Source organism: Schistocerca nitens, chromosome 4, assembly GCF_023898315.1.
Source record: "Schistocerca nitens isolate TAMUIC-IGC-003100 chromosome 4, iqSchNite1.1, whole genome shotgun sequence".
NCBI lineage: Eukaryota > Metazoa > Arthropoda > Insecta > Orthoptera > Acrididae > Schistocerca > Schistocerca nitens.
This window is the reverse complement of record NC_064617.1, coordinates 777208763-777234515: the sequence shown is the minus strand read 5'-3', so window position 1 is coordinate 777234515 and position 25753 is coordinate 777208763. Positions and strand designations below refer to the sequence as shown.

General features: G+C 39.7%; 1 protein-coding gene across 1 annotated transcript in view; it reads left to right on the top strand.

Moving 5' to 3' along the window:
* LOC126252562 (spondin-1-like) overlaps positions 1 to 25753 on the top strand; it is a 692355-nt gene that overhangs the window by 653360 nt on the left and 13242 nt on the right. Inside the window, exon 16 of the mRNA XM_049953462.1 lies at positions 16596 to 16652. Coding sequence (XP_049809419.1) covers positions 16596 to 16652 — 57 coding nt within the window. The remainder of the gene's footprint in view (positions 1 to 16595; positions 16653 to 25753) is intronic.

Below are 25753 nucleotides of genomic sequence, written 5' to 3'. Positions count from 1 at the left end.
GCCCCTTCCCTGTTCCCATTCCCACACTACACAGCCGTCGTTCCACCATCACACCCAGTCTGTTTACTTCTCTCGTTTCCTGCTACACCTCCCCCCTCCTCCTGCCCACCTCTTCCCTACCCTCCATCTAACATGCAGCACTTCACTATCCACCATCCCCACCATACTATCCTTCCCCCTCCCCTCCCCATCCTCCTCCTTACACCCACCCAGTCGCCACACCAATCATGCATTGGTGCTGCTGCTCGCAGTGTGGTTTCAGTTGCCTGAGACTGCAGTCATGTGTGCGAGTTACATTTGCACTTTAGGTAAACTGTTTATGATGCTTAATGTATTGCTTGATAGAATGCAACAAACTGGTCTTAGCCTGCCATGCTGCCAGTTTTTTGGCCATTTGTCAGCAGAGGTTCTGACCATTTCAGCTGCCTCCAGTGACAGTTACTACCAGAATGCACTGTATTATGCAGGCCCTGCATGACAGAGATATGCTCTATGTGACCCTTATTAATAGCTTTATCTGGTGGGCATTCAAACATCTTGTATTTTCACAGGGATATAAGGAAAATGTATCTGTCGACCAAGAATAGCTCCATTGCTGATGATTTAGCTAAATACAAGGAATACTGTAAAACATTAAAAAAAGTAATTCAGACGTCTAAACAAATGCACTACGAGAAGAAGATAGCAATGTCAGGGAACAAAATAAAAACAATATGGGATATAGTGAAAGAGCAGACTGGTAGAACCAGAAAGGAACAGGAGCAAATAGCACTAAGGGTAGATGACACATTAGTAACTGATTGGCATAGTGTGGCAAATCTATTTAACAAGTACTTTATATCCGTTACTGATAGAATGGGACTTTCAGGATCAGTAAATAATTCCCTTGAATATCTGAAACTAGCCTTCACAAATAGCTTCAAGTACATGAATATATCTCACTTCACCAAAAGAAATAATGTCCATAATAAAATCTTTAAAAACAAAGCATTCTAGTGGGTACGATGAAATATCAACAAAGTTAATTAAGGCATGTTCTTGTGAGTTTAGTACAATTCTAAGTTACTTGTATAACCAGTCAATTATAACTGGGACATTTCCTGACTGGCTAAAATATGCAGATGTTAAGCCTCTATTCAAGAAAGGGGATAAAGAGATACCAACAAACTACAGACCGATTTCACTTTTGCCAGCATTCTCAAAAATTTTAGAAAAAGTAATGTACAGGCAGCTGCTCAACCATCTGACCACAAATAACATATTATCAAGAACACAGTTTGGATTTCTGAAGGGTTCTGATATCGAGAAGGCTATTTACACCTACAGTGAAAATGTACTTAATTCATTAAATAACAAATTACAAGCAGCAGGTATTTTCTGTGATTTGTCAAAGGCATTTGATTGTGTGAACCACAACATCCTTTTAAGTAAATAGAATTCTATGGTGTCACGGGCAGTGCTGCAAAATGGTTCAAGTCATACCTCACTAACAGGAAACAAAGGGTGTCAGTGCAAGGGACTAGTGAATTAAGTCATCAGTCATCATCAGAATGGGAAGAAATTGCATGTGGTGTCCCACAAGGATCCATCTTAGGGCCATTGGTTTTTCTTGTGTACATTAATGATCCCTCATCAGTTACACTGCCAGAAGCAGAGTTCGTTTTGTTTGCAGATGACACAAGTATTGCAATAAATAGTATGTCAAGTGTAGTTCTAGAAAGATCTGCTAATGATATTTTCATGGATATTAATAAATGGTTTAAAGCCAACTCACTGACATTAAACTTCAAAAAGAACCTGTAAGAGGTTTCCACCTAGCATATGCATAAAATACGAAGAAGAGCAGATAGAAGAGGTTGACAGTCTCAAATTCCTGGGATTACAACTTGATAATAAATTCAGTTGGGAAGAGCACACCACAGAACTGCAGAAACGCCTTAACAAATCTGTATTTGCAATTCGAGTGTTAGCAGACATAGGCGACATAAAAATGAAAAAGCTTGCATACTTTGCCTACTTTCATTCCATAATGTCATATGGTATAATATTTTGGGGTAACTCTTCAAGTCAAACAAAAATTTTCAGAGTCCAAAAGTGTGTAATACGTATTATTTGTGGAGTAAATTCACGGACGTCCTGTAGAAAACTCTTCAAAGAACTGGGTATACTAACTACTGCCTCTCAGTATATTTACTTATTAATGAAATTTGTCCTAAATAATATATCTCTTTTTCCAACAAACAGCTCAGTTCATACGTACAATACCAGGAACAAAAATGATCTGCACAAGGACTTAAAAGCACTTACTTTAGTTCAAAAAGGGGTCCACTGCTCAGGAACACTCATCTTCAATAATTTGCCAGTAAACATAAAAAATTTAGTTACAAATAAAGATCAGTTTAAAAGGAGCCTGAAAGACTTACTAGTGGCCAACTCCTTCTACTCCATTGACGAATTTTTTTAATAGAAACAAATGATGTATTGTATATATTCATACTATTAGTATTTTTATTTCAGCTTTAAAAAAAAAAAAAAAAAAAAGGAAGAAGAAGAAGAAGACATGTTCCACATCCACAAGGATCTCCTCAGCACAGATCTATGGAATGAAAACTAACCTAATCTAATCTAATATGGTTCTTTCAAGTGAGTCTCACTTCAGTCTGCTGTACCCTAATGGCTGCACATATGTTATACACTGTCGTGTTGACTGAAATCTGGTAGCCTGAATTGTTGAATGCCATTGTTATAGCTGGGGCATCATTGGATGCAATATGTGGTCTTGACCCCAATTTTGTCATTTTTAGCAGTTTCCACTCTCAAGCTGGATGTGGAACAAAGGTAACTCCTTTTCTTCTATCCTTCCACTTTCTGTCTAGTAAGCTATTGTCCAACCTTCTCTCATTTTCACAGTGCCTCTCTACTCTCTTCAGCCAACTATCCCTTAGTCCTCTCCTCAGCCTTCTGCACTCTATTTTCATTTCAAACATCACTTTTGGTATCCTTTGCATTCCCATTCTGTTTAAAAGTCTATACTAGCTCGTCATTTAATGTCTCCCTCATTACCATGCTTCTTAGTTTGTCTCATCTTGTTAACTCCTAAGCTGCTCTTGAGGGACTTTATTTCACTCACTTGTATTTTCTTTTGTAAAGTGCCTTCATTACCCATGTCCCCACTGCTTACATCACTAATGGGGTGTGGTAAATTTTGTGCATCTCCTTCTTGCTTTTTAGGAGCAATTCATTTCTTCAGACGAGACTTTTGATAACTTTTAGAGATTTTTATACTTCCCACACTTGTTCATTAATTTTTTAATCATATTTTTCCATTTTCCTCTTTTGCATCATCTTGCAGTTATGTGACCCAGTCTTTGGACAGAAAATTATTAGTCTTTAACAAAGGTAAGGAAAAGCAGCATGGAAGCATCACAGAGCATTGTGTTAACAGTCATAGGTTGGTAGCCACCAATGTGTTGACATGTGGGACACAATAACAGACATGTCAGTGGATTGCGCAGAATGCATAGCAGAGTTCATCAATAAGTGGTGCCTTACAGTGGCAGTGTGTTGCAAGTGGGGAGGTGTCTCCACAACAAGGCAAAGCTCTTTTTATGGCAATGTGATTAGGCAGTAGATTTTAGTGAAGCAAATAGGCACTGGAGGCATATAAATAAGTCTAACACTGTGGAAGTCAGCAGTATCACCACAACACCAGAGCAACATCAGACATTGAGACAACTGGGCTCTGCCAGTTGGGTTCGAGATGGGCTGGACCTGCTGTCTACACTAAGTCCTTCATGAGACTTGGTGTAACAGCTATGCTGACCTGCCACTTGTGCCTGCCACCTCTGAAGCTGAGTTCCTAGTGGCCAACTTTTGTTCAGCGGCAATGTTTGTAACTAACACACAGCAGCCTTCACATGCTGCTACCTCAGCTGCTTAAGGAGCCAAGGGGCTGTTTCCCGAGTGGGTCACTATCACAGCATAACACAAAGTGCCATTGATGTCAATAGTTACGGCCTAAGGAGGCCATTGGCCCCAGCAGTATGAGGCACCAGCTCAGCAGCACCATGTGGAAGCTGCTTCCTGTTCATCACACCAGTCACAGGCGATGATGAGATTTGCTACACTATGTATCAAAATCTGTAACAGTTCGTTGAAACTGTTAACTGTGTTTGCTCAAGACCCTCTCATCTGTCACCACTCATTCTTTGAGCCTGTTGCCACACTATTTAGTGACAGCAGAAGGAGCAACAATACCTACAGTACCTTCATTGAGGGTTGAGTGCAGTGCTTCTGTTCTGTTTCTGTTTGACTGCGAGTGTCATGGCATGTCACTGAGTTTTGCCAGGGGTTGATTTCTGCTTGTGAGTTCAGTGTGTGACAGGTGAATACAGACAGTATTTTTGAGGAGGCGTAAATATTAATGTTAGTTTTCACCTTGTTAGTATGGGCAATATCGGTGTCATGAGCAAGAGGTGTAGCTCATTGTCTAGTAGTGTACAGGGTGTCCCACCTAAACTTTTCACCACCAATATCTCTGAATCACAATAGATACTGACAAATAGCTTTCATGGGTATGAATTCACGGCAGGGGCTCACAAAAGGAAATACTTTTTTTTTTTTTTTTGAACACCCCATATTATTCCATACACAATCAATAACATGAGAAATCACAATATTAATGGTGTTAGTTGCATTGCAATATGTCAATTACATCCCAAGAAATTAGAATGTGAAGTTGACGCATGAAATGAACGAAATGCACTACTATTGCACTTCCTGTGATGCAAGCGTGACTTGCACATTGCTCATAATCGCGATGTGATTGACATATCATGATGCGACAAACACTGACTTACATATTGCTATGTACATTGTTAGTATGTGGCCTGGGAAACATATGGGTGTCCAGTCACCCACAATGTAAACAAGGACACAGTTTACTTGTACATGCTTTACTGAACTTTTTGACAGTACTACAATGGACATAATAGTAAGAAAATACCAATAACCACTGGCCAAAGTAAACAAAATTAATGGCTGTCTAAGGGTTGCACAGAGGGATACATGCTATTTCTATATACACTCCTGGAAATTGAAATAAGAACACCGTGAATTCATTGTCCCAGGAAGGGGAAACTTTATTGACACATTCCTGGGGTCAGATACATCACATGATCACACTGACAGAACCACAGGCACATAGACACAGGCAACAGAGCATGCACAATGTCGGCACTAGTACAGTGTATATCCACCTTTCGCAGCAATGCAGGCTGCTATTCTCCCATGGAGACGATCGTAGAGATGCTGGATGTAGTCCTGTGGAACGGCTTGCCATGCCATTTCCACCTGGCGCCTCAGTTGGACCAGCGTTCGTGCTGGACGTGCAGACCGCGTGAGACGACACTTCATCCAGTCCCAAACATGCTCAATGGGGGACAGATCCGGAGATCTTGCTGGCCAGGGTAGTTGACTTACACCTTCTAGAGCACATTGGGTGGCACGGGATACATGCGGACGTGCATTGTCCTGTTGGAACAGCAAGTTCCCTTGCCGGTCTAGGAATGGTAGAACGATGGGTTCGATGACGGTTTGGATGTACTGTGCACTATTCAGTGTCCCCTCGACGATCACCAGTGGTGTACGGCCAGTGTAGGAGGTCGCTCCCCACACCATGATGCCGGGTGTTGGCCCTGTGTGCCTCGGTCGTATGCAGTCCTGATTGTGGCGCTCACCTGCACGGCGCCAAACACGCATACGACCATCATTGGCACCAAGGCAGAAGCGACTCTCATCGCTGAAGACAACACGTCTCCATTCGTCCCTCCATTCACGCCTGTCGCGACACCACTGGAGGCGGGCTGCACGATGTTGGGGCGTGAGCGGAAGACGGCCTAACGGTGTGCGGGACCGTAGCCCAGCTTCATGGAGACGGTTGCGAATGGTCCTCGCCGATACCCCAGGAGCAACAGTGTCCCTAATTTGCTGGGAAGTGGCGGTGCGGTCCCCTACGGCACTGCGTAGGATCCTACGGTCTTGGCGTGCATCCGTGCGTCGCTGCGGTCCGGTCCCAGGTCGACGGGCACGTGCACCTTCCGCCGACCACTGGCGACAACATCGATGTACTGTGGAGACCTCACGCCCCACGTGTTGAGCAATTCGGCGGTACGTCCACCCGGCCTCCCGCATGCCCACTATATGCCCTCACTCAAAGTCCGTCAACTGCACATACGGTTCATGTCCACGCTGTCGCGGCATGCTACCAGTGTTGAAGACTGCGATGGAGCTCCGTATGCCACGGCAAACTGGCTGACACTGACGGCGGCGGTGCACAAATGCTGCGCAGCTAGCGCCATTCGACGGCCAACACCGCGGTTCCTGGTGTGTCCGCTGTGCCGTGCGTGTGATCATTGCTTGTACAGCCCTCTCGCAGTGTCCGGAGCAAGTATGGTGGGTCTGACACACCGGTGTCAATGTGTTCTTTTTTCCATTTCCAGGAGTGTAGTTGTACATCAATTACACAGTGGTACACACCATGTGCAAGACTTGTCACTGATCAGCTTTAATGACTGTGACATAATTGAACCATTGCTGATGATGCAATGCATACATAAATGTACAGTAGTACCAACAAAACGAACATACATCTTCTCCATAATACACAAAATGTATGCTGGTGTGCAATCACATGTCTCACAGCCAAAATGCTACAATGTATATTCTAAGAGATCGCCATTTGCTTGGCAACACTGCTGTGCGTGCTTGATCATGGATCCACTCATGGCTGTCAGTGTTTGTGGTGTTACTGCAGTGCATGAACTGGGAATACAGGATTTAGTGTTGGGCCATTGTTGTTGGGACCTGCTGATACACCACATCTTTCACATGTCCCCAGAGAAAGAGTCCGTGGGGGTGAGGTCCAGTGACTGTGCTGGAAATTCCTGAATGGGATTGCCCCTCCAATCCATCAATGTGGAAATTGTTGGTTTAGTGCCTGTAGTGTCATTGGGGCATTGTGCACAGGGCATGCATCATTTTGATACCACATTATTTGAGGAAAATGAAGGGGTAGGTCTTCCATCAGTGCAGGTAAGGTACCTCTCAGGAACCACTTGTACTGTCTACCATTAAGAGTGCCATCAATGAAATATGGGCCAATGATGTCATGTCCTACAATACCACACCATACAATGTCACTCCACTGATGTTGATGTTCAATCCAACGCATCAAGGGTGGATTTTCTGCTGACTAATACTAATAGTGGACATTGTGAAAGTTGACATTCCCATGGTTTGTAAACATGGCCTCATTGATAAACAGTATCCTACAAAGAAAGTTATGGCCTTACCTGAGAACCCATTGACAGTATTCTAGGTGACTGTGAACATCATTGCCATGGAGGTCTTGATGTAGTGCTATGTGATAAGGGTGGTATCTATGCCGGTGCAGAATATGCATCACACTTGTTCACAGATTCCCATCTGTCTCTCCATTTCACATATACTTGCATGAGGATTTATTGCAGCAGCCACCACAACAGCTACCTCTGCTGCTTCATGTGTTATGCCTCTCCTCTGGACCTGCATTTATGGAGACAACTACCCTGTTGTGAGAAACCTTCTAACAAAATTCACGTAGGTAGGCCAGGTTGGATTACTTCTATTAGGGTACTGCTAGGCATACACCTGTGCCATGCATGTGCCATATTGGTGACTTTCCCCATACAGTAATATCACGCCAACCATTTCCTTGTTTGTGAATACCTTGTTAAATGCCTAGAACAAATGGACAGGTAAATTAATATCATGATTACAACAGGGATACCCAATACAATGTGCAGTACACCTGTATGTGCTTCTACACAGAACAACCTGCTTCATAGTGAGCCATTCCCACTCACAGTGCTGATTATGGCCTGTTCCTGTTCACAACTGCAGAGGCAAAGGGTTGACCTGGGCGGTGTAAGGGGCAATGTACACAAGCCAGTGCTGTTCCATACATATGAAGATAAATACGACATGCCCAAGGGACACCATTATGTACATATCAATGTTTGTGGCAGGAACCCCTATTATTACTTTCAACCATCATGATAACACTGAAAGTAAAGATACATACATCAATCACATCGTAATTATGAGCAATGTGCGGGTCATGCTTTTTCAGAAGTGCAATAGTGGTGTGTTTCATTCATTTCATGTGTCTATTTTGTGTTCCATTTTCTCATGTTGTAATTGACTTATTGCAATGCAACCAATGCCATTAATGTTGTGATTTCTCATGTTATTGCCTGCACATGGAATAATATGAGATGTCCACTTAAAAAGAAAAGAAAAGAAAAATGTAAGTCCGTGTTGAAATTAATATTTGCACATGGTTTAGCATATCTCTTACTATTTACTTTTGTGAGCCCTTGCCAAACATTCATACCCATGAAAGCTGTTTGTCAATATCTATTGTGGTTCCAGAGATATTGATAGTGAAAACTTTAGGTGAGACACCCTGTATAAGCTGTTAACCATGAGTAGTGATTCAGGATTTGAAGCTAAGTTAAGTTGTTTCAGTGTATGATAATAATGACTACGGGCAGCCACTCAGGCAAGTGTAATTAAGTTATGAGGAGGAATGTTAGTGTATGGTTAAGTTTTCTTGTGACTTTATTTTGTCTTATGTGGAGCAGGGAGAATGGCTCATTATTTAAGTGTGTAGGGTAGTGAGATGTGTTAGGATAGTGGTATGTTTTAGGGTCTCTTTTTTTTTCTCTCTCATCTGTGATACTGTAGCTGATAGGAGGTAAATCATGTTGTCATAAGTACTACAAGTAGCAGGGTTGTTGATATTAAAAGGAGCTTTGAGGGAGGAGGTGTTGAGAATTTTAAGGGATATAGTAGATAGGTTGCAAGCAGAAAAGGTGGAGTATGATAACAGATTAGACCGCTTGATGCTGAAGTGCAGGACCTTATCACAAAACTCCAAAGTATAGGGAGAACATGTAGAGAGCATGAGCAATGGATGATGGAGAGTGGGTCTCTGGATGTGAGGAATAGATTGATTTTAGAGAGTACAGAAAGAAACAAAAAAGATAGAGCAAAGAAGAAGGAGAAAAAGGAAGATGAAAGAAAGAGGAGCAAGCTTGTGGATAATTTACCTATTTCTGCATAATGTCCAACTACTGTTGATGTAGATAAACCTGTTGAACCTGAGAGGACTAGGACAGAATGTCCTGGTTGGTTAGAAAATTGTTGTGGTGGCGTGATTAAATTAATACTGGATAGTGTCAAAAAACAAGCTCCTGGGAATTTGAGCAGGGAGCAGAATAATGACATTGCAAAAGTTAAGGAAACAAGAGTAGAAGTACCAGCTCTAATATCCAGGGGAATTGGGGATTCTGGGCTAACAGTAATGCCAGCTGGAATGAGTATGGACTGTACAAAAGTAATTAAGGGTGAGGATAGCAGCAGGGTGATTCAAATATCTGCCCTATTTGTTGTAAATGGTTATTGTGTTGACACCGGGGAGGCCTGGGCCAGATGCACAGGGAAGTGCATGTGCCAATGATTTTTGCATCATCTAGGGCGGAACTTCAGATGATTTTGTTGTTATAGATACTACAGGGAATGCACAAGACATTTTTGATAGTTGTGTTGCATATGTTATGGCTGAAACAAAACACACACATGTATTTCATCAGAAGCAGGGTGAATGGAGGAAAAGAAAGAATGAGGCAAGTTTGTAGAGTGTATGATCAAGTAGACAGGGCTGAACTGTTGAAGAGTGCATGACGGAGGTTAAGAATTTAGAACAAGTACAAATACTGGATCACAGCCTTGCAGGACAAGCAGCTGGCATGCAAAGCAAGCTGTTTAAAGCACAGCTGAAGTCTGATGCATGCAATAAGTATGAAGTGGGGGAGGGGTGCAATGCAAGCCTGCAAGTAAAATTACTGACTGAACATTGTGCGGTAGATAACCTTCAACAACAGAGAGCTGTTGCCAGTGTAAAGTTGTCATTAAGTCACATGACAAACCAGTTAAATCAGGATATTTCACTATCTTCCATAGAACAGATTTTGTGGTCACTAAAGAACTGAAACTTGAGGTGATGTGCTTCCAACCAATCAATGAATGGATGTCCATATTAAGATTAATGGGAAAAATTTTCCAACATTACAATGATAAATGTACATGCACCCACAGAGTAAATCGGTATTGTAATTGCAAACTGTCAAAGCTGCATTGGTAAAGTACTGGAACTTCAAACACTGATAGAAAGCACCAAAGCTGAAATCGTTATAGGTACGGAAAGCTGGCTGAAGCCAGAGATAAATTCTGCCGAAATTTTTACAAAGGCACAGACGGTGTTTAGAAAGGATAGATTGCATGCAACTGGTGGTGGTGTGTTTGTCGCTGTTAGTAGTAGTTTATCCTGTAGTGAAATAGAAGTGGATAGTTCCTCTGAATTATTATGGGTATAGGTTATACTCAACAACTGAATTAGGTTAATAATTAGCTCCTTTTACTGACCTCCCGACTCAGTAGCATTAGTGGCAGAACAACTGAGAGAAAATCTGGAATACATTTCACATAAATTTCCTCAGCATATTATAGTCTAAGGTGGAGATTTCAATTTACCAGATATAGACTGGGACACTCAGATGTTTAGGACGGGTGGTAGGGACAGAGCATCGAGTGACATTATACTGAGTGCACTATCCGAAAATTACCTCGAACAATTAAACAGAGAACTGACTCATTGAGATAACATCTTGGACCTACTGATAAAAAACAGACCCAAACTTTTCGACTCTTTAAGTGCAGAACAGGGAATCAGTGATCATAAGGCCGTTGCAGCATCCGTGAATATGGAAGTAAATAGGAATATAAAAAAAGGGAGAAAGGTTTATCTGTTTAGCAAGGGTAACAGGAGGCAGATTTCAGACTACCTAACAGATCAAAACGAAAATTTCTGTTCCAACACTGACAATGTTGAATGTTTATGGAAATAGTTCAAGGCAATTGTAAATTGCATTTTAGACAGGTACATGCCGACTAAAACTGTGAGGGATGGGAAAAACCCACCGTGGTTCAACAACAAAGTTAGGAAACTACTGTGAAAGCAAAGAGAGCTTCACTGCAAATTTAAGCACAGCCAAAACCTCTCAGACAAACAGAAGCTAAACAATGTCAAAGTTGGTGTAAGGAGGGCTATGTGTGAAGCGTCCAGTGAATTCGAAAGTAAAATTCTATGTACCGACTTGAGAGAAAATCCTAGGAAGTTCTGGTCGTACGTTAAATCAGTAAGTGGATCGAAACAGCATATCCAGACACTCTGAGATTATAATGGCATTGAAACAGAGGATGAAATATGCAAAACTGAAATACTAAACACCTTTTTCCAAAACTGTTTCACAGAGGCAGATCGCACTGCAGTTCCTTCTCTAAATACTCACATGGCTGACATCGAAATAAGTGTCCAAGGAATAGAAAAGCAACTGAAATCACTCAACAGACGAAAGTCCACTGAACCTGACGGGATACCGATTCAATTCTACACAGAGTACGCGAAAGAACTTGCCCTCCTTCTAACAGCCGTGTACCGCAAGTCTCTAGAGGAACAGAAGGTTCCAAATTATTGGAAAAGAGCACAGGTAGTTCCAGTTTTCAAGAAGGGTCATCAAGCAGATGCACAAAACTATAGGCCTATATCTCTGACGTCGATCTGTTGTAGAATTTTAGAACATGTTTTTTGCTCGCTAATCATGGTATTTCTGGAAACCCAGAATCTACTCTGTAGGAATCAACATGGATTCTGGAAACAGCAATCGTGTGAGACCCAACTCGCTTTATTTGTTCATGAGACCCAGAAAATATTATATACAGGCTCCCAGGTAGATGCCATTTTCCTTGACTTCCGGAAGGGGTCCGATACAGTTCCGCACTGTCGCCTGATAAACAAAGTAAGAGCCTACGGAATATCAGGCCAGCTGTGTGGTTGGATTGAAGAGTTTTTAGCAAACAGTACACAGCAAGTTGTTCCCAATGGAGAGACGTCTGCAGACGTTAAAGTAACCTCTGGTGTGCCACTGGGGAGTGTTATGGGACCATTGCTTATCACAATATATATAAATGTCATAGTAGATAGTGTCGGAAGTTCCATGCGGCTTTTCGCGGATGATGTTGTAGTATACAGAGAAGTTGCAGCATTAGAAAATTGCAGCGAACTGCAGGAAGATCTGCAGCAGATAGGAACTTGGTGCAGGGAATGGCAACTAGCCCTTAACATAGACAAATGTAATGTATTGCGAGTACATAGAAAGAAGGATCCTTTATTGTATGATTATATGATAGCAGAACAAACACTGGTAGCAGTTACTTCTGTAAAATATCTGGGAGAATGCGTATGGAACGATTTGAAGTGGAATGATCATATAAAATTAATTGTTGGTAAGTCGGGTGCCAGGTTGAGATTCATTGGGAGAGTGCTTAGAAAATGTAGTCCATCAACAAAAGAGGTGGCTTACAAAACACTCGTTCAACCTATACTTGAGTATTGCTCATCAGTGTGGGATCCATACCAGGTCAGGTTGACAGAGTAGATAGAGAGGATCCAACAAAGAGCGGCGCTTTTCATCACAGGGTTATTTGGTAAGCATGATAACGTTATGGAGATGTTTAGGAAACTCAAGTGGCAGACTCTGCAAGAGAGGTGCTCTGCATCGTGGTGTAGCTTGCTGTCCAGGTTTCGAGAGGGTGCATTTTTGGATGAGGTATCAAATATATTGCTTCCCCCTTCTTATACCTCCTAAGGAGATCACGTATGTAAAATTAGAGAGATTCGAGTGTGCACGAAGGCTATCTGGCAATCGTTCTTCCCGTGAACCATATGGAAAGGGAGGTAATGACAGTGGCACATAAAGTACCCTCTGCCACACACTGTTGTGTGGCTTCTGGAGTATAAATGTAGATGTAGATGTACAGGAAGCAGATGAACAACAAAAGGACGATTTTTATAGCAAGGTAGAACAACTGTATGATCAGGCTCCCAAAAAGGATGTCAAGACATTAATAGGAGACCTGAATTCAAAAATAGGAAAAGAAGATGCCTTTCAGCCAACCATAGGAAGACATAGCCTCCATGAAATATCAAACGACAATGGACTTAGAGCTGTAGATTTTGCTATAAGCAAAAACATGACTGTCGGCAGTACATGTTTCCCACACAAAAAAAATATACAAAGAAACATGGATTCCCCCAGATGGACAAACCAGAAATCAGATAGACCATATATTGATTGATCGGAGACACAGATCGGACAAATGGATGTTAGGAGCCAACGTGAAGCTGACTGCAGTTCAGACGACCATCTAGTGAGAGTTAAATATAGACAAAGGATCTCACTATTGAGTAAACAAAAAGACCACAAACAAAAGAGGTTTGACATTAAGAAACTGAGAAGAAATACGGAGAGCACATCAGACGAAAATAAAAGAGGGGATTAAGAATGAGACCGACACATCAAATGAACATACAGAAGTAATGTGGAAATGATGTAAGACTGCAATCCTCAAGGCAGTTGGAGAGGTTTTAGGACATGAACGGGCTCAGAGGAGGGAAGATTGGTTTGACTAAGGATGTAAGAGAAGAACTGAGGAACGTAATGTAGCACAAATGAAATTATTGCAGAGAAGAACTCGAGCAAATCTGAATGGATATAATGAAAAGCACCATGCAGCAAAGAGGGTCTGCAGACAGAACAAAAGAGCACTAGAGAATGAAAAACTGGAAGAAATTGAACAGCTAGGAGAAGAGAAGCAAAGTTGTGAAATGTAGCAAAAGATTAAAGAAGGAAAGACCAGGTTCCAAGCCAGAACAAATATGTGTAGGAACAAAGAAGGGGATTTGATAGGGGAGAGTAATAAAATACTTGATAGGTGGACAGAATACTTCCAAGAGTTACTGAACCCAGAAGTAGAAGGGTTAGAACGAGAGGAACTGGTGGAACTAACTTACTATGGACCAGAGGTTTTAACACCAGAACCTACACTGGGGGAAATGCTGCAAGCCATTAAGAGCTTAAAAAACAATAGGGCACCTGGAGAAGATCAGATCCAGGCTGAACTTCTCAAATATGGTGGGGAAACGCTGTGGACAAGATTTCATAAAATAATACTGAATATCTGGCAAGAGGAGAGCATGCCAATGGAATGGGAAACAGCTATAATGTGCCCCATACATAAAAAAGGAGATAAATTAAACTGCCAGAACTATCGAGGAATCTCCCTACTTAATACTGCATATAAAGTTTTCTCCAAGATTCTAACCAGCAGGCTTACTCCATATGTGGAAGAGAGAGTTGGAGACTATTAGAGTGGCTTTAGAAGAAATAGGTCAACAACTGACCAGATATTCACATTGTGCATACTACTTGAAAAATGTTACAAACATCAAATTAACATGTTGTTGTTGTTGTGGTCTTCAGTCCTGAGACTGGTTTGATGCAGCTCTCCATGCTACTCTATCCTGTGCAAGCTTCTTCATCTCCCAGTACTTACTGCAACCTACATCCTTCTGAATCTGCTTAGTGTATTCATCTCTTGGTCTCCCTCTATGATTTTTACCCTCCACACTGCCCTCCAATGCTAAATTTGTGATCCCTTGATGCCTCAGAACATGTCCTACCAACTGGTCCCTTCTTCTTGTCGAGTTATGCCACAAACTCCTCTTCTCCCCAACTCTATTCAATACCTCCTCATTAGTTATGTGATCTACCCATCTAATCTTCAGCATTCTTCTGTAGCACCACATTTTGAAAGCTTCTATTCTCTTCTTGTCCAAACTATTTATCGTCCATGTTTCACTTCCATACATGGATACACTCCATACAAATATTTTCAGAAATGACTTCCTGACACTTAAATTTATACTCAATGCTAACAAATTTCTCTTCTTTAGAAACACTTTCCTTGCCATTGCCAGTCTACATTTTATATCCTTTCTACTTCGACCATTAACGTACACGAGCTATATATCGACTTTAAACAAGCCTATGATAGCATCTCAAGAGTGGCATTGCGGAATGTAATGGAAGAGGCTCAAATACCTAAGGAGCTCATTAAATTTTCTATGATGACCCTCAGCAAAACCAACTGTTAATTAAAAATACAGGCCGAAATCTCCAGAGAAGTGGAAGTGAAGAAGGGACTTAGACAGGGTGACAATATCTCCTCATTGCTATTCAACCTTTGCCTAGAAAAAGTCATAAGTCATATAGAGTTAAATAAAGGAGGAACCTTCTTAAATCATTCACTGCAGTACCTAGCCTACACTGACGATGTGGCATTACTTGCACAGAACACTGCTGTGCAAGGAGAAGTCTATCAACAACTGGAGAAAGGTGCAAGGGAATGTGACCTGACTGTCAATGTTGAAAAGATCAAGTACATGGTAATGACCAACCAACAAAATCTACTAAATCTCAAGAGAGCCGACGGGGAGTTTGAAAGGGTGAGAGACTTCAAGTACCTTGAGTCGACTATCACTGAGACAAATGTCATTGGCAGTGAGGGGAAAGCCAGAATACCAGCAGGTAACAGATGCTATGTTGCTGCATTACCCATGCTTAGGAGTTTGCTTCTATCATGAAAATCTAAAATCCTCATTTACAAAACAATTATAAGACCAGTTGTTATGTATGGTGCCAAAACGTGGACCATGACTGTAAATGGGGAAATGATCCTTAGCATTTGGGAGAGAAAGGTGCTACGTAAAATATATGGCCCAATATATGATCAAGGAAGTTGGTGCATTCATATGAATGCAGCAGAACTACAACACCTTTTTGAAGAACCTGACATTGTCACTACCATTAAAATAAGAAGACTGCGGCAGGCAGGGCACGTGGTCAGAATGGAAGAAGACAGAGCATGTAAGAGGATTTTTTATGGCAAGGCTGGAGACAGACAGCAGAGGGGATGCCCCAGAAAGAGACGGGTGGATGGAGTTGAAGAAGACATGAAAAAGCTGGGTGTCAGAGGATGGAGATGGAGAGCCATGGATCGGATAGAATGGCAGGATATCGTGATGCAAGCCAAGGCCCTTCAAGGGCTGTAGAGCTGAGGAGTAAGTAAGTTAGGAAGCATATAAATAAGTCTGGATTTTCAGGCAGTGATCACTTGTCATCACCAGAAGCCAGCAGTGATGCCGGAGAGATGCCAGACAGCAAGATGACTGGACTCCACCAGCTGCAGCCATGGTTTTGAGGCTGTGTTGCACCTGCTGTCTGTACTAAGTCCTTCACAGGGTCAGCTGTTACAACCCTGCTGACTTGGTATCCATGCCTGGTGCCACAAACACTGAGTTTCTAATGCGACCTGACATCGCCAGCCACTGACTGCAGTAGTTAAGAGTCTTTTAAACACTTAGATGATATGGACAGCTCTGTTTCAATTAATTATGTATTAGTATTGGTTTATTTTTCTCTATTTTTTCATTTTATAAATCTGACAAAAAATAAATTGTATAAGCTCTTACTATCCATATTTATTATTTTCATTACTTTCATATAATTTTCATTTTTACTTTACATCTGCAGACCCAACAGAAGTTGATGACAATCCAACATGGGGAGAACCTTATGCTATAGTGACAGGTTGGTGTTGACATAAAGACTGAGAGATGTGATCTCAAAACTACTATTCATGCACAGTGTGTAGTATCATGCCACATTTATGCTCTTCTAACAACATTAACTTTGCCTTGAGCTTAACTTCATTGCATTTAATATTAAAGTGGCCTGCTTTTCATGTTGTGTAAGAAACGGTTAGTGAGATGCAGATTTTATAATACTGGACTAAAACTTTATCTTCTTGCCATCTCCTGTTTATGAGATTTGCATCAATTAGAAAATAGAACCTTCTTTCAAATGGAATCCTTCCCTACTTATTATTAACCCATAACATTCAAGTTTGCCTGCATGTATACAAGTGCACGGATTTTAATGAAATGAAATGTAAATGAAATTTATGTAAATAATAGCAAAATATTTGGGAATAATTTAAAGATGCTAACAATCTCTTAATGAATTTAGCCTACACTAGAGGCCTCTCATTCACAAATATGACTCTTGATCAACAACAATTTTGCACCCTTAGTTCTGCAACAACTAAAGGCTCAAGCAGGCTTCATAATGTTCATGCCCATGTCTTCCACAGTATTGCCTGAAGTTTTCCACCACACAAGTTAACATCAGTTTGTGCAGTTACTATTGCAAAAGATATGAATCAGAACAATCATTATATGAGCATCAAAATGCATAGAGTGAGTTCCGATATTTCATCTGCTGTCAGTAGATCTACGATTTTTACGTACAAAAATGTGAAAAACCAGGTGCAAAAAAGCGCAATATTTTAAATGAAAAAGGAGCTAAGAAAAGTGCATATTCCACAGGTGAAAATGTTTTATGTAATGCATGTACAAGTCATTAAATCACTAACTTCCAAAAAGAATTCACTCAAGCACTGAAAAGTCTTCAGAACCAAATCACTGAACACACTGGCTTATCTATTTCTGTCACTTATTCAAGAGACATTCTACATCAGCAGATGAAAGAGATGCTTATTTTATTTTCAAATTGTAACCAACAGTCTTGTTTGCTATCACGTCCTCCTTGTCATGGTTTTCCAATACCTTCAAGCACATCCTTTGTCTTTGCCAAAATGGTACACTGTGCTTCTTTCTCGAAAACTACCCTTACAGTTTTCTCTTGGCTGTTATCAGAAATGAGGGACCATGTGTGACAGCTTCTGTTTTGCTGATGGCTGTTCAGCCTTTCTCACAATTGAAGAATCATCTGGTGAAGCATCTAAAAATACAGAGTAACACTATAGTTATTAACCAAGAAATCCTTTTTGTGACTAGGGTTGACAACGGCAAAGAAATTCCTATAATTTGTTTATAGTTTTGTGTTCTGGTAGGAGTTACACAGGGACTTAAAAAAGTAAGTTATACAAGTAATTCCACAATAAGACCATTATGCAACAAGAGTGGCACATTGTCAGAAGAGAATGTTCTGAGTTTCCTGCAGACCCAATCCTGCTCCAGTATGAATAACAGGTGCATCACAGAGTGGAATCGAAATGGCGCAGAAGCTGGAAATGTTCTCCAAAGTTGAAGTACTTCAGTCTACAAGATCCAAAACATCTAAATAGCTCATAGATTCACTATGAAATTCTGACAGTAAATAGACCAAATACTACAACACATTGAGCCACAGTGTAATGATGCCAAAACTTTGACCAATCCACAGAAATGTGGGTGACACTGATCAGAAAGGAAGGACATTGAACACAGGCCACAATGTTCACGGAATTGAGAAGAATATATGAGGGTGAAAGAGATTTTCCAGCGATGAGGATGTTCACACAGCAGTTCTCGAATGGCTCTGTGACCAAGGAGTTGATTTTTATTGTCACAAAACTGAATAATTGATAGAATTTTCTGACTGTTGTTTACAGAGACTTGGAAACTATGTTGAAAAATACTGTAATGTATCTGTGTCATGTTAAGTGTAGTGCAGAATTCAATAAAAATTACTAGGCCTGCCCTAATAATATGTTACTTACTTTTTCCAATTCCCTTTGTGTCTTTAAGATTCTCTTAATGCAGGATACAAAATCTTTCAATGACAAGTATTTCTTTTTTAATGACTCCCAAACTCAATGGATAGTATGCACAATGCAGGTCACATGAACTAGGTTACAGAACATATATTTGAGATTGAATAATGTAAGTAACAAGTAAGAAATCTGATCTGTAAGCAGCAGACATATTCACTCATATTTTGTCCTGTCAAGCCACAACACAAAATATGCATTGCTCATGTGATTCATCATAGTTGCACTGTCAGTTTCCCTGGGAAAGGGAGTTAACAAAAAGCATTAGTTTCACTTTTTCTCCTTTCAGGAGTTTCAGTAAAATATTGAGTACATATTTGTCCTGTGTCTCAGTATTTTCATCAAGAATAAAATACAATGTGTCATCACCTATTGCTCACCTGCTTTGTGAAACTTTTTCTTCATACAGAATCCAAAGGTATAACTTTCTTCCAGCTACTTACATCTGTGAGTACTTGATACTTGATACATAATGAAGAAAGAAAAGTAATTTGCTAATGAGAGACACTACTGTCACATTGTCATGAATAAGAAAGCAAAATTTTTAAAAAAGAAAAAAAAGTGTACTTCTCCAGAGACTATTTCATAATGAGGTTGTTGAACTTGGAGCAGGGAATACCATATGCTAGAAATGCTGGTACTGTATTATTTATTCTTTTGTAACTTGAAGAGGCCAGTGCCTCTTCAATAAATTGCTGCCCCATTATACTGTAGTTCCTTATTCTTGGTATGCATTTTTCCACAAGCTGATGAACTTGAATTTCATTGGTGGCATTATAAATTGAGATTGCGATGCTACAAATGCTACACCTAACAACAGATCTGTTATCTGGAACAGCATTACCAATGAACAATTTTACCAATGTCACACATTCTCCCAATGCTCATTTTGGATTTCACATCTTGGCTAGAGACAAAAAAGAACAATTAACCAAGCAGAAGAGTACCACAAGTCACAAGCCACACTCTCAACTGTGTGTGCTTTATAAAACATCCAAGAGCTTCTGCTCATGGAATTGTCACAAGACAGGCAGACTGCAAAAAGCCACACCTGTGACCATTGCTAGAACTGAAGTACTTAAGTAGTATACCTAGCTGGGAATGGTCATAATTTTCTAAAGTTACCCACAAAAATAAAGAAGAAGAGCATATTTTGTCATTCTATTTTTGTAATTAATTTACTCACACTATTACCAGCTTTTCATCAATTTTTTATTACATATCTGATCCACTTTTTTTCTTTTTCAAAAATTTTGCTTTGTAATTCGTGACAATGTTACAGTAGTGTCTCTCATTAGCAAATTACTTTTCTTTCTTCATTATGTATCAAAAAATATTCCCAAGTGTCTTTGCTCTCTTTCTGGGAATGAACAAGAGTTAGAAGATAAGAGTGACATGGGAACAGATCTGCTTTTAGGATTACAAATGCCAAACAGGGTGATCAATAAGGCAAAAATCCCCAGTAGATATGTAGAGCACTTCAAACAAAGAAGCTAAAATCTAGATCTAATCTCAATAGCATGTGATGATATACAAAGTGCCTGGAGGCATAGTGTCACTTATCTGAAGAGATAATAAAGCAAAAACCCATTCAACTGGAAAGCAACTTAGGAGATAAGTGAACGCTTAACAATATTCTACCCAAAAAGTGTAAATGGTGCTTCAAAGACTGTGGATAAATATTGCTAACAATTGCTGTTCATTAGTGTTGATTAAAAATGTTTACTTTCAGTCATATAATACAAATTTCAGAATAAGTCTCCTTTATAACAATCCACTTGATGTTCAGTGGGGCATATCTGTTTCTCTTACTATTTTTTAACACCAAAAAGGTTGGGCAAACTTTTGAAATCGTGTATTTCATGAGAAACTCTTTCAGACCTAAATCCAAACAGTCTGCTGTGGGTCTCAAACGTAGGATAAATACGACCTGTCAGGAAAGAATTAAAGGTACAGATGAAAGAGAAAATGCACAAAAGTGCTGATGACTCTGTAAAAATTGCTGATAAAACCACAGTTAGGAGTTTGTTTTCTTTACATGATTAGTTATTTTCAAGTTTTCAAATAGCAAAAAGAATTAAGGTTCAACTCTCAACAGTTCTAGGTCTAACTATCATTGCCAGTCACAATATTCTCAAACTGCTCATGGTTTTTAGCCCTTTCAAGACTTCATTAAAGCACCCAGCTACTAGTCCATGAGCTGTTGTGTTCTTTTTATCTATCTTATTAACTTGAAAATCATTTTAATCAGAGACTAGAAGCAAAAATTTGTCTGCACTTCACGCTCTCTACATAGGCATCAAAACAAGATAAGATATCCTGAAGAGAAATTCTATACTGGGCAGTTTCAAGTAAAACCACCCACAATCACAACAGAAAGATGAAAAGGCCCATGCTGTTCACCTAGACACAGCAATTAATGTGTGACTGGGGAAAAAACTTAATTGTTCCAGTTCTGGTAGCCACTTAAATTCTCAGTGATTGTGGTGCAGTGTCTTATTATTGTGATTTATTACAACCTGTGGCATAATGAATAATTAACAGGATTTATTTATTTATTCTTTAAAGACTAATTAACGTGATATCAAATTTGTCTACATGCTTTAGAGACATGAGTGATCCATAAATAAAAACATAAAATACATACCCATTTTAAACATTATTACATAATATACAGAATGCAAATTTTTTAACATAAAGTGGACAGACAGATAGATGGACAGGTGCATATGTGTGCCTCCCGACCATGGTACCACTCCAAATGCAGCTAGACTCCTAGTCTCTGGCCAGTGGTGTGGGATGGCACAGTATGCTGGGGAAGTTTATTATTTGTTCTCGGATAGCAGGGGCAGATGTGAAGAGGTTATAGTGTGGTTGGTGCATAACACAGCTATCCTCCTTTGTGATGGTCAGATGTGGTCGATCTCATGTTCCAAGCAGTCCAGCATCAGACCTCTGTCACATCTCAATGCCCCACAAATCTGTGTACTGCATCATTCAACAAGCTGGCCAAATAAAGCACCTTGCAAACTATTTCAGCTGCTGGTAACGCTGTTTGCGCATGCATGGTGCATCTCCATGTCCTTTACATTGATCATTGAAAATCTGAATGTGTTCACACACATTAAATACCCTACTACACTTTGTAAAAACAATAAATATGAACGACACTAATGCACTCTGGTGGCTGTTCTACCTTTCGCAGGGAATTGCAACTCTAGTCTTTTATATAGTTGCCAATCATGTGTATGTGTATGTGTATGAAGTTATCTGTTCATATGACATCGTGTCTCTTCTAAGAGCTCTATGTTTTTTGTCAGGCAGTGAGCGAGTGAGTGAGGTAACTCACCCATATGGAAAACAAAGAATCCACATGTGGGATTCCACGAAAGTAAGCATTTTCTATGCCATGTATATGAAGACAGTTTATGGACCCCTCTTCTCTGCTGAGAGAACTGTCAATGGTGTCACCTATCTGAATATGCTAGATTTGTGGTACATGTCACAACTTGAAACTGATAGCAGGGATTTGATCTTTCAACAAGATAGCACTCCTCCATATTTCTGCAATTGTGTATGAGATTACTTAAAAGAGACATTGTCACATCACTGGATAGGCCATGTTGTAGCCACTGACCTGGCACTATCAAGTGGCCACCATGGTTGCCAGACTTGATGCCTTGCAATTTTTTGTTGTGGTGTTACATCAAGGATACCGTTTATATTTCCACTTCTACCACAGAACCTCAAAGCCTTGCAACACTGCATTGCAGAAGCTGTTCTTACTTCTGATACACTAAATTGGGTATGGGCAGAACTGAACTACCAATGAGATTTGTGCCATGTGGCAAAGTGGTAAACTAAGTGAAATAATTCTCTATGATCATTCTTCATCGATCATACATTACTAACTGCATATTCAGTGTCTATATTGAAGTTGTTACCACATAGTCTAATTTCTATGGCTTTGACCCAGAATCCTTGACTGTTAAAATATAATCTTATATTTATTCATTCAACTCTGCTTCACCATCATTGACTTTTCAGAATTTCTGTACTTGAGTTGACATTGATAGTCAACACAGTGATCACCAATAGTCCATATAGATTGCCCAACATAACTGTAGCCACACTCATAAGGAATACAATAAAACAAATCATGAGGAAGCAAGATGTTGGCTAGTGTTGATATACATAGTGTTCATTCAAAAAAAAGTGAAAATTATACTGATAAAACAGTGTGTGTGCAAACTGTAGTGATGAAATCAGAAAGTTAAATGATCATGTAAGCAATCTGCAACTGACCATTAATATTCTGATGGGGAACTAAGGAAACTTACATCTGAAAAGTGAGAACCGACAGCAAACTTGCCACACAGTAGCCTCAGATTCCAGGCAAAGTGAAAAACAAAGTGCCACATTCTCAATGAAGCTTATTAAATGAACCTAATATCATGTTCGCAAGCAGATTCAGTGTGCAATCAACTGTGCAAGATAAGAAACATTGTGCATGTGATAAAACTCATTTGCAAGCTGATTGTGAAACTACAAATACGTGGAGTGGTACATCCAAAAGAATGCTTAACAGCTCAATTTCTATTATGAAAGAAAAAGAGTCTGAAAGACCCAAACACTTGCATGACTTAAATATCAAGTGTTTGTCCAGTGCCGATACTAAATGTTTTGACTATAACTCTGGTGTCCCTGCTATACATGCAAAGAAACCTTGATGAAAAAAATTAGTTGCTATGACAAACAGTCATGGTCAAGGATTTGCTCACCTACTGAAGGGTCAATCCAGTGTACAAACAATGGCTTACATAAAGCCAGGTGCTTCTATGTCGGAAGTTTGCAAGCATGTACAATCCACAGACGTTGCTGACTTATCCTCTGAAGACTTTGTTGTGCTATTTGGTGGGTCAAATGACATGTACAAAAACGAAACTCATAAAGCAAAACAAGAACTAAAAAGGTGCTTAGTACAGCTGACACACACAAATGTTTTAGTGCTGAACATCCCACATTGATATGACTTACCATCTTGGTCATGTGTAAATAAAGAAATAATCAATGCTAACCAACAAATTTCATTCCTTTGCAGACATTTCAGGAATGTACAACTCATAAATGTTAACAATATTGGGTGCAGATTCCACACATTACATGAATTTCACATGAACAACATGGGAAAAAACTGCTTGTCGAAAAAATTACATAAATTATCAACAAGAGGCATCAAACACTCAAAAGCAAAATCATCCTGGATTGGCCCCCCAATACTCAAAGGAAACAATGCCAGCAAGACCTTGGTGACCAACAACAACAAAAAAAGAAACAAGATGCCTCCACTATTCAGTCACAGCAACAACAGTGAAAGCAGTAACAGCTCCACCAATTGCAGACCCAGCTCTAACACCAGCAGCAAAATCATCAACAGTAGCATCAGCAGCAGAATCAACAACTGGAGCAGCTGAACAACCAATAATGGAGCAGGCACAGAAGAAAATTCTTTAGCAGATGAGAACAGGAAAATAAGTGCATTAGGGAAAAGAAAAGCAGTACTTCTGGTACACCTGAATGATTTTTTATTGACAAGATAAAGCTAAATGATCAATTAAATAAGCCAAAGATTTAAAAAGTCTTTTAATCCATGCTGATTCATCAAAAATGTCCAATCATTGCAAAATAAATTAAGTGAACTTGAAATTTTATTTACTGATGAGTTAAAAAACGCTTCTTTAATGTGTATAACTGAACACTAGCTGCCTAAAGATGCAGTATCAGTCTCAAAACTTGCAGACTTCAATATGTCATCATCATTCTCTAGAATAACATCTAGTCATGGAGGGTTATGTATATTTGTTAAAACTGGTCTTAGGGACAGATGACCTCAGATGTTAAGTCCCATAGTGCTTAGAGCCTTCAAACCATTTGAACCAAAACTGGTATTGATTATTGTAACATAAAACCCATTGAACTGTTAGCTGAAGAGAAAGTTTTTGAAGTATCTGCAGTTGAACTCTCCACATTAAAATTAATAATCATCTGTGTATATAGGAGCCATGATGGGAACTTAAATGATTTCTGCCATCAGCTAGAAGCAGCTTTAAATACTATAAAAAACTTCAACAAAACAGTGCTCATATGTGGAGATTTTTATTTATTTATTTATTGTTCCATGGGACCAAATTAAGGAGAAGTCTCCATGGTCATGGAACGAGTCAATACATGAAATTATAACATGATAGTAGAAACAGATAAAATGAAATATAAGAAACGTATTCAGGTGACAATTCGCAAGTTTAAATAAAGAAAATCAACAATATAACACTGGAATATGCTTAATTTTTCAGCTCTTCCAGGAGCTCCTTAACAGAATAGAAGGAGTGAGCCACGAGGAAACTCTTCAGTTTAGACTCAATATTGCGGTGAATTACCTTCTGCTTTCTGTTCTTAAAGTAAGAGGCGAACCAATTGTAAGCTACTCCCCTTACTCCATAATGGTCTGACTTCTGCAGTAATATTTTGTGGTCAACACAGTCAAAAGCCTTTGTCAAATCAAAGAAAACACCTAGCATTTGCAACCTTTTATTTAATCCATCCAAAACCTCACAGAGAAAAGAGAATATAGCATTTTCAGTTGTTAAGCCATTTCTAAAACCAAACTGTACATTTGACAGCAAATTATGTGAATTTAAATGCTCCAGTAACCTTGTATATAGAACCTTCTCGATAACTTTAGCAAACACTGATGGCATAGAAATAGGTCTATAATTGACAACATTATCCCTGTCTCCCATTTTATAAAGTTGCTTCACTACCGAGTACTTTAATCGGTCAGTACTGGGCTAACATACATAGAACAATACTTCAGTATTCTGCTAGATACCCCATCATATCCATGAGAGTTCTTGGTCTTTAGTGATTTAATTATAAACTCAATCTCCCTCTTGACAGTATCATGGAGGAGCATTTCAGGTAACAGTCTCGGAACACTTTTTTCTACGAGCGCTATTTGATTCCCTGTTGGGACTAGGTTTCTATTTAGTTCACCTGCTATATTCAGGAAGTGATTATT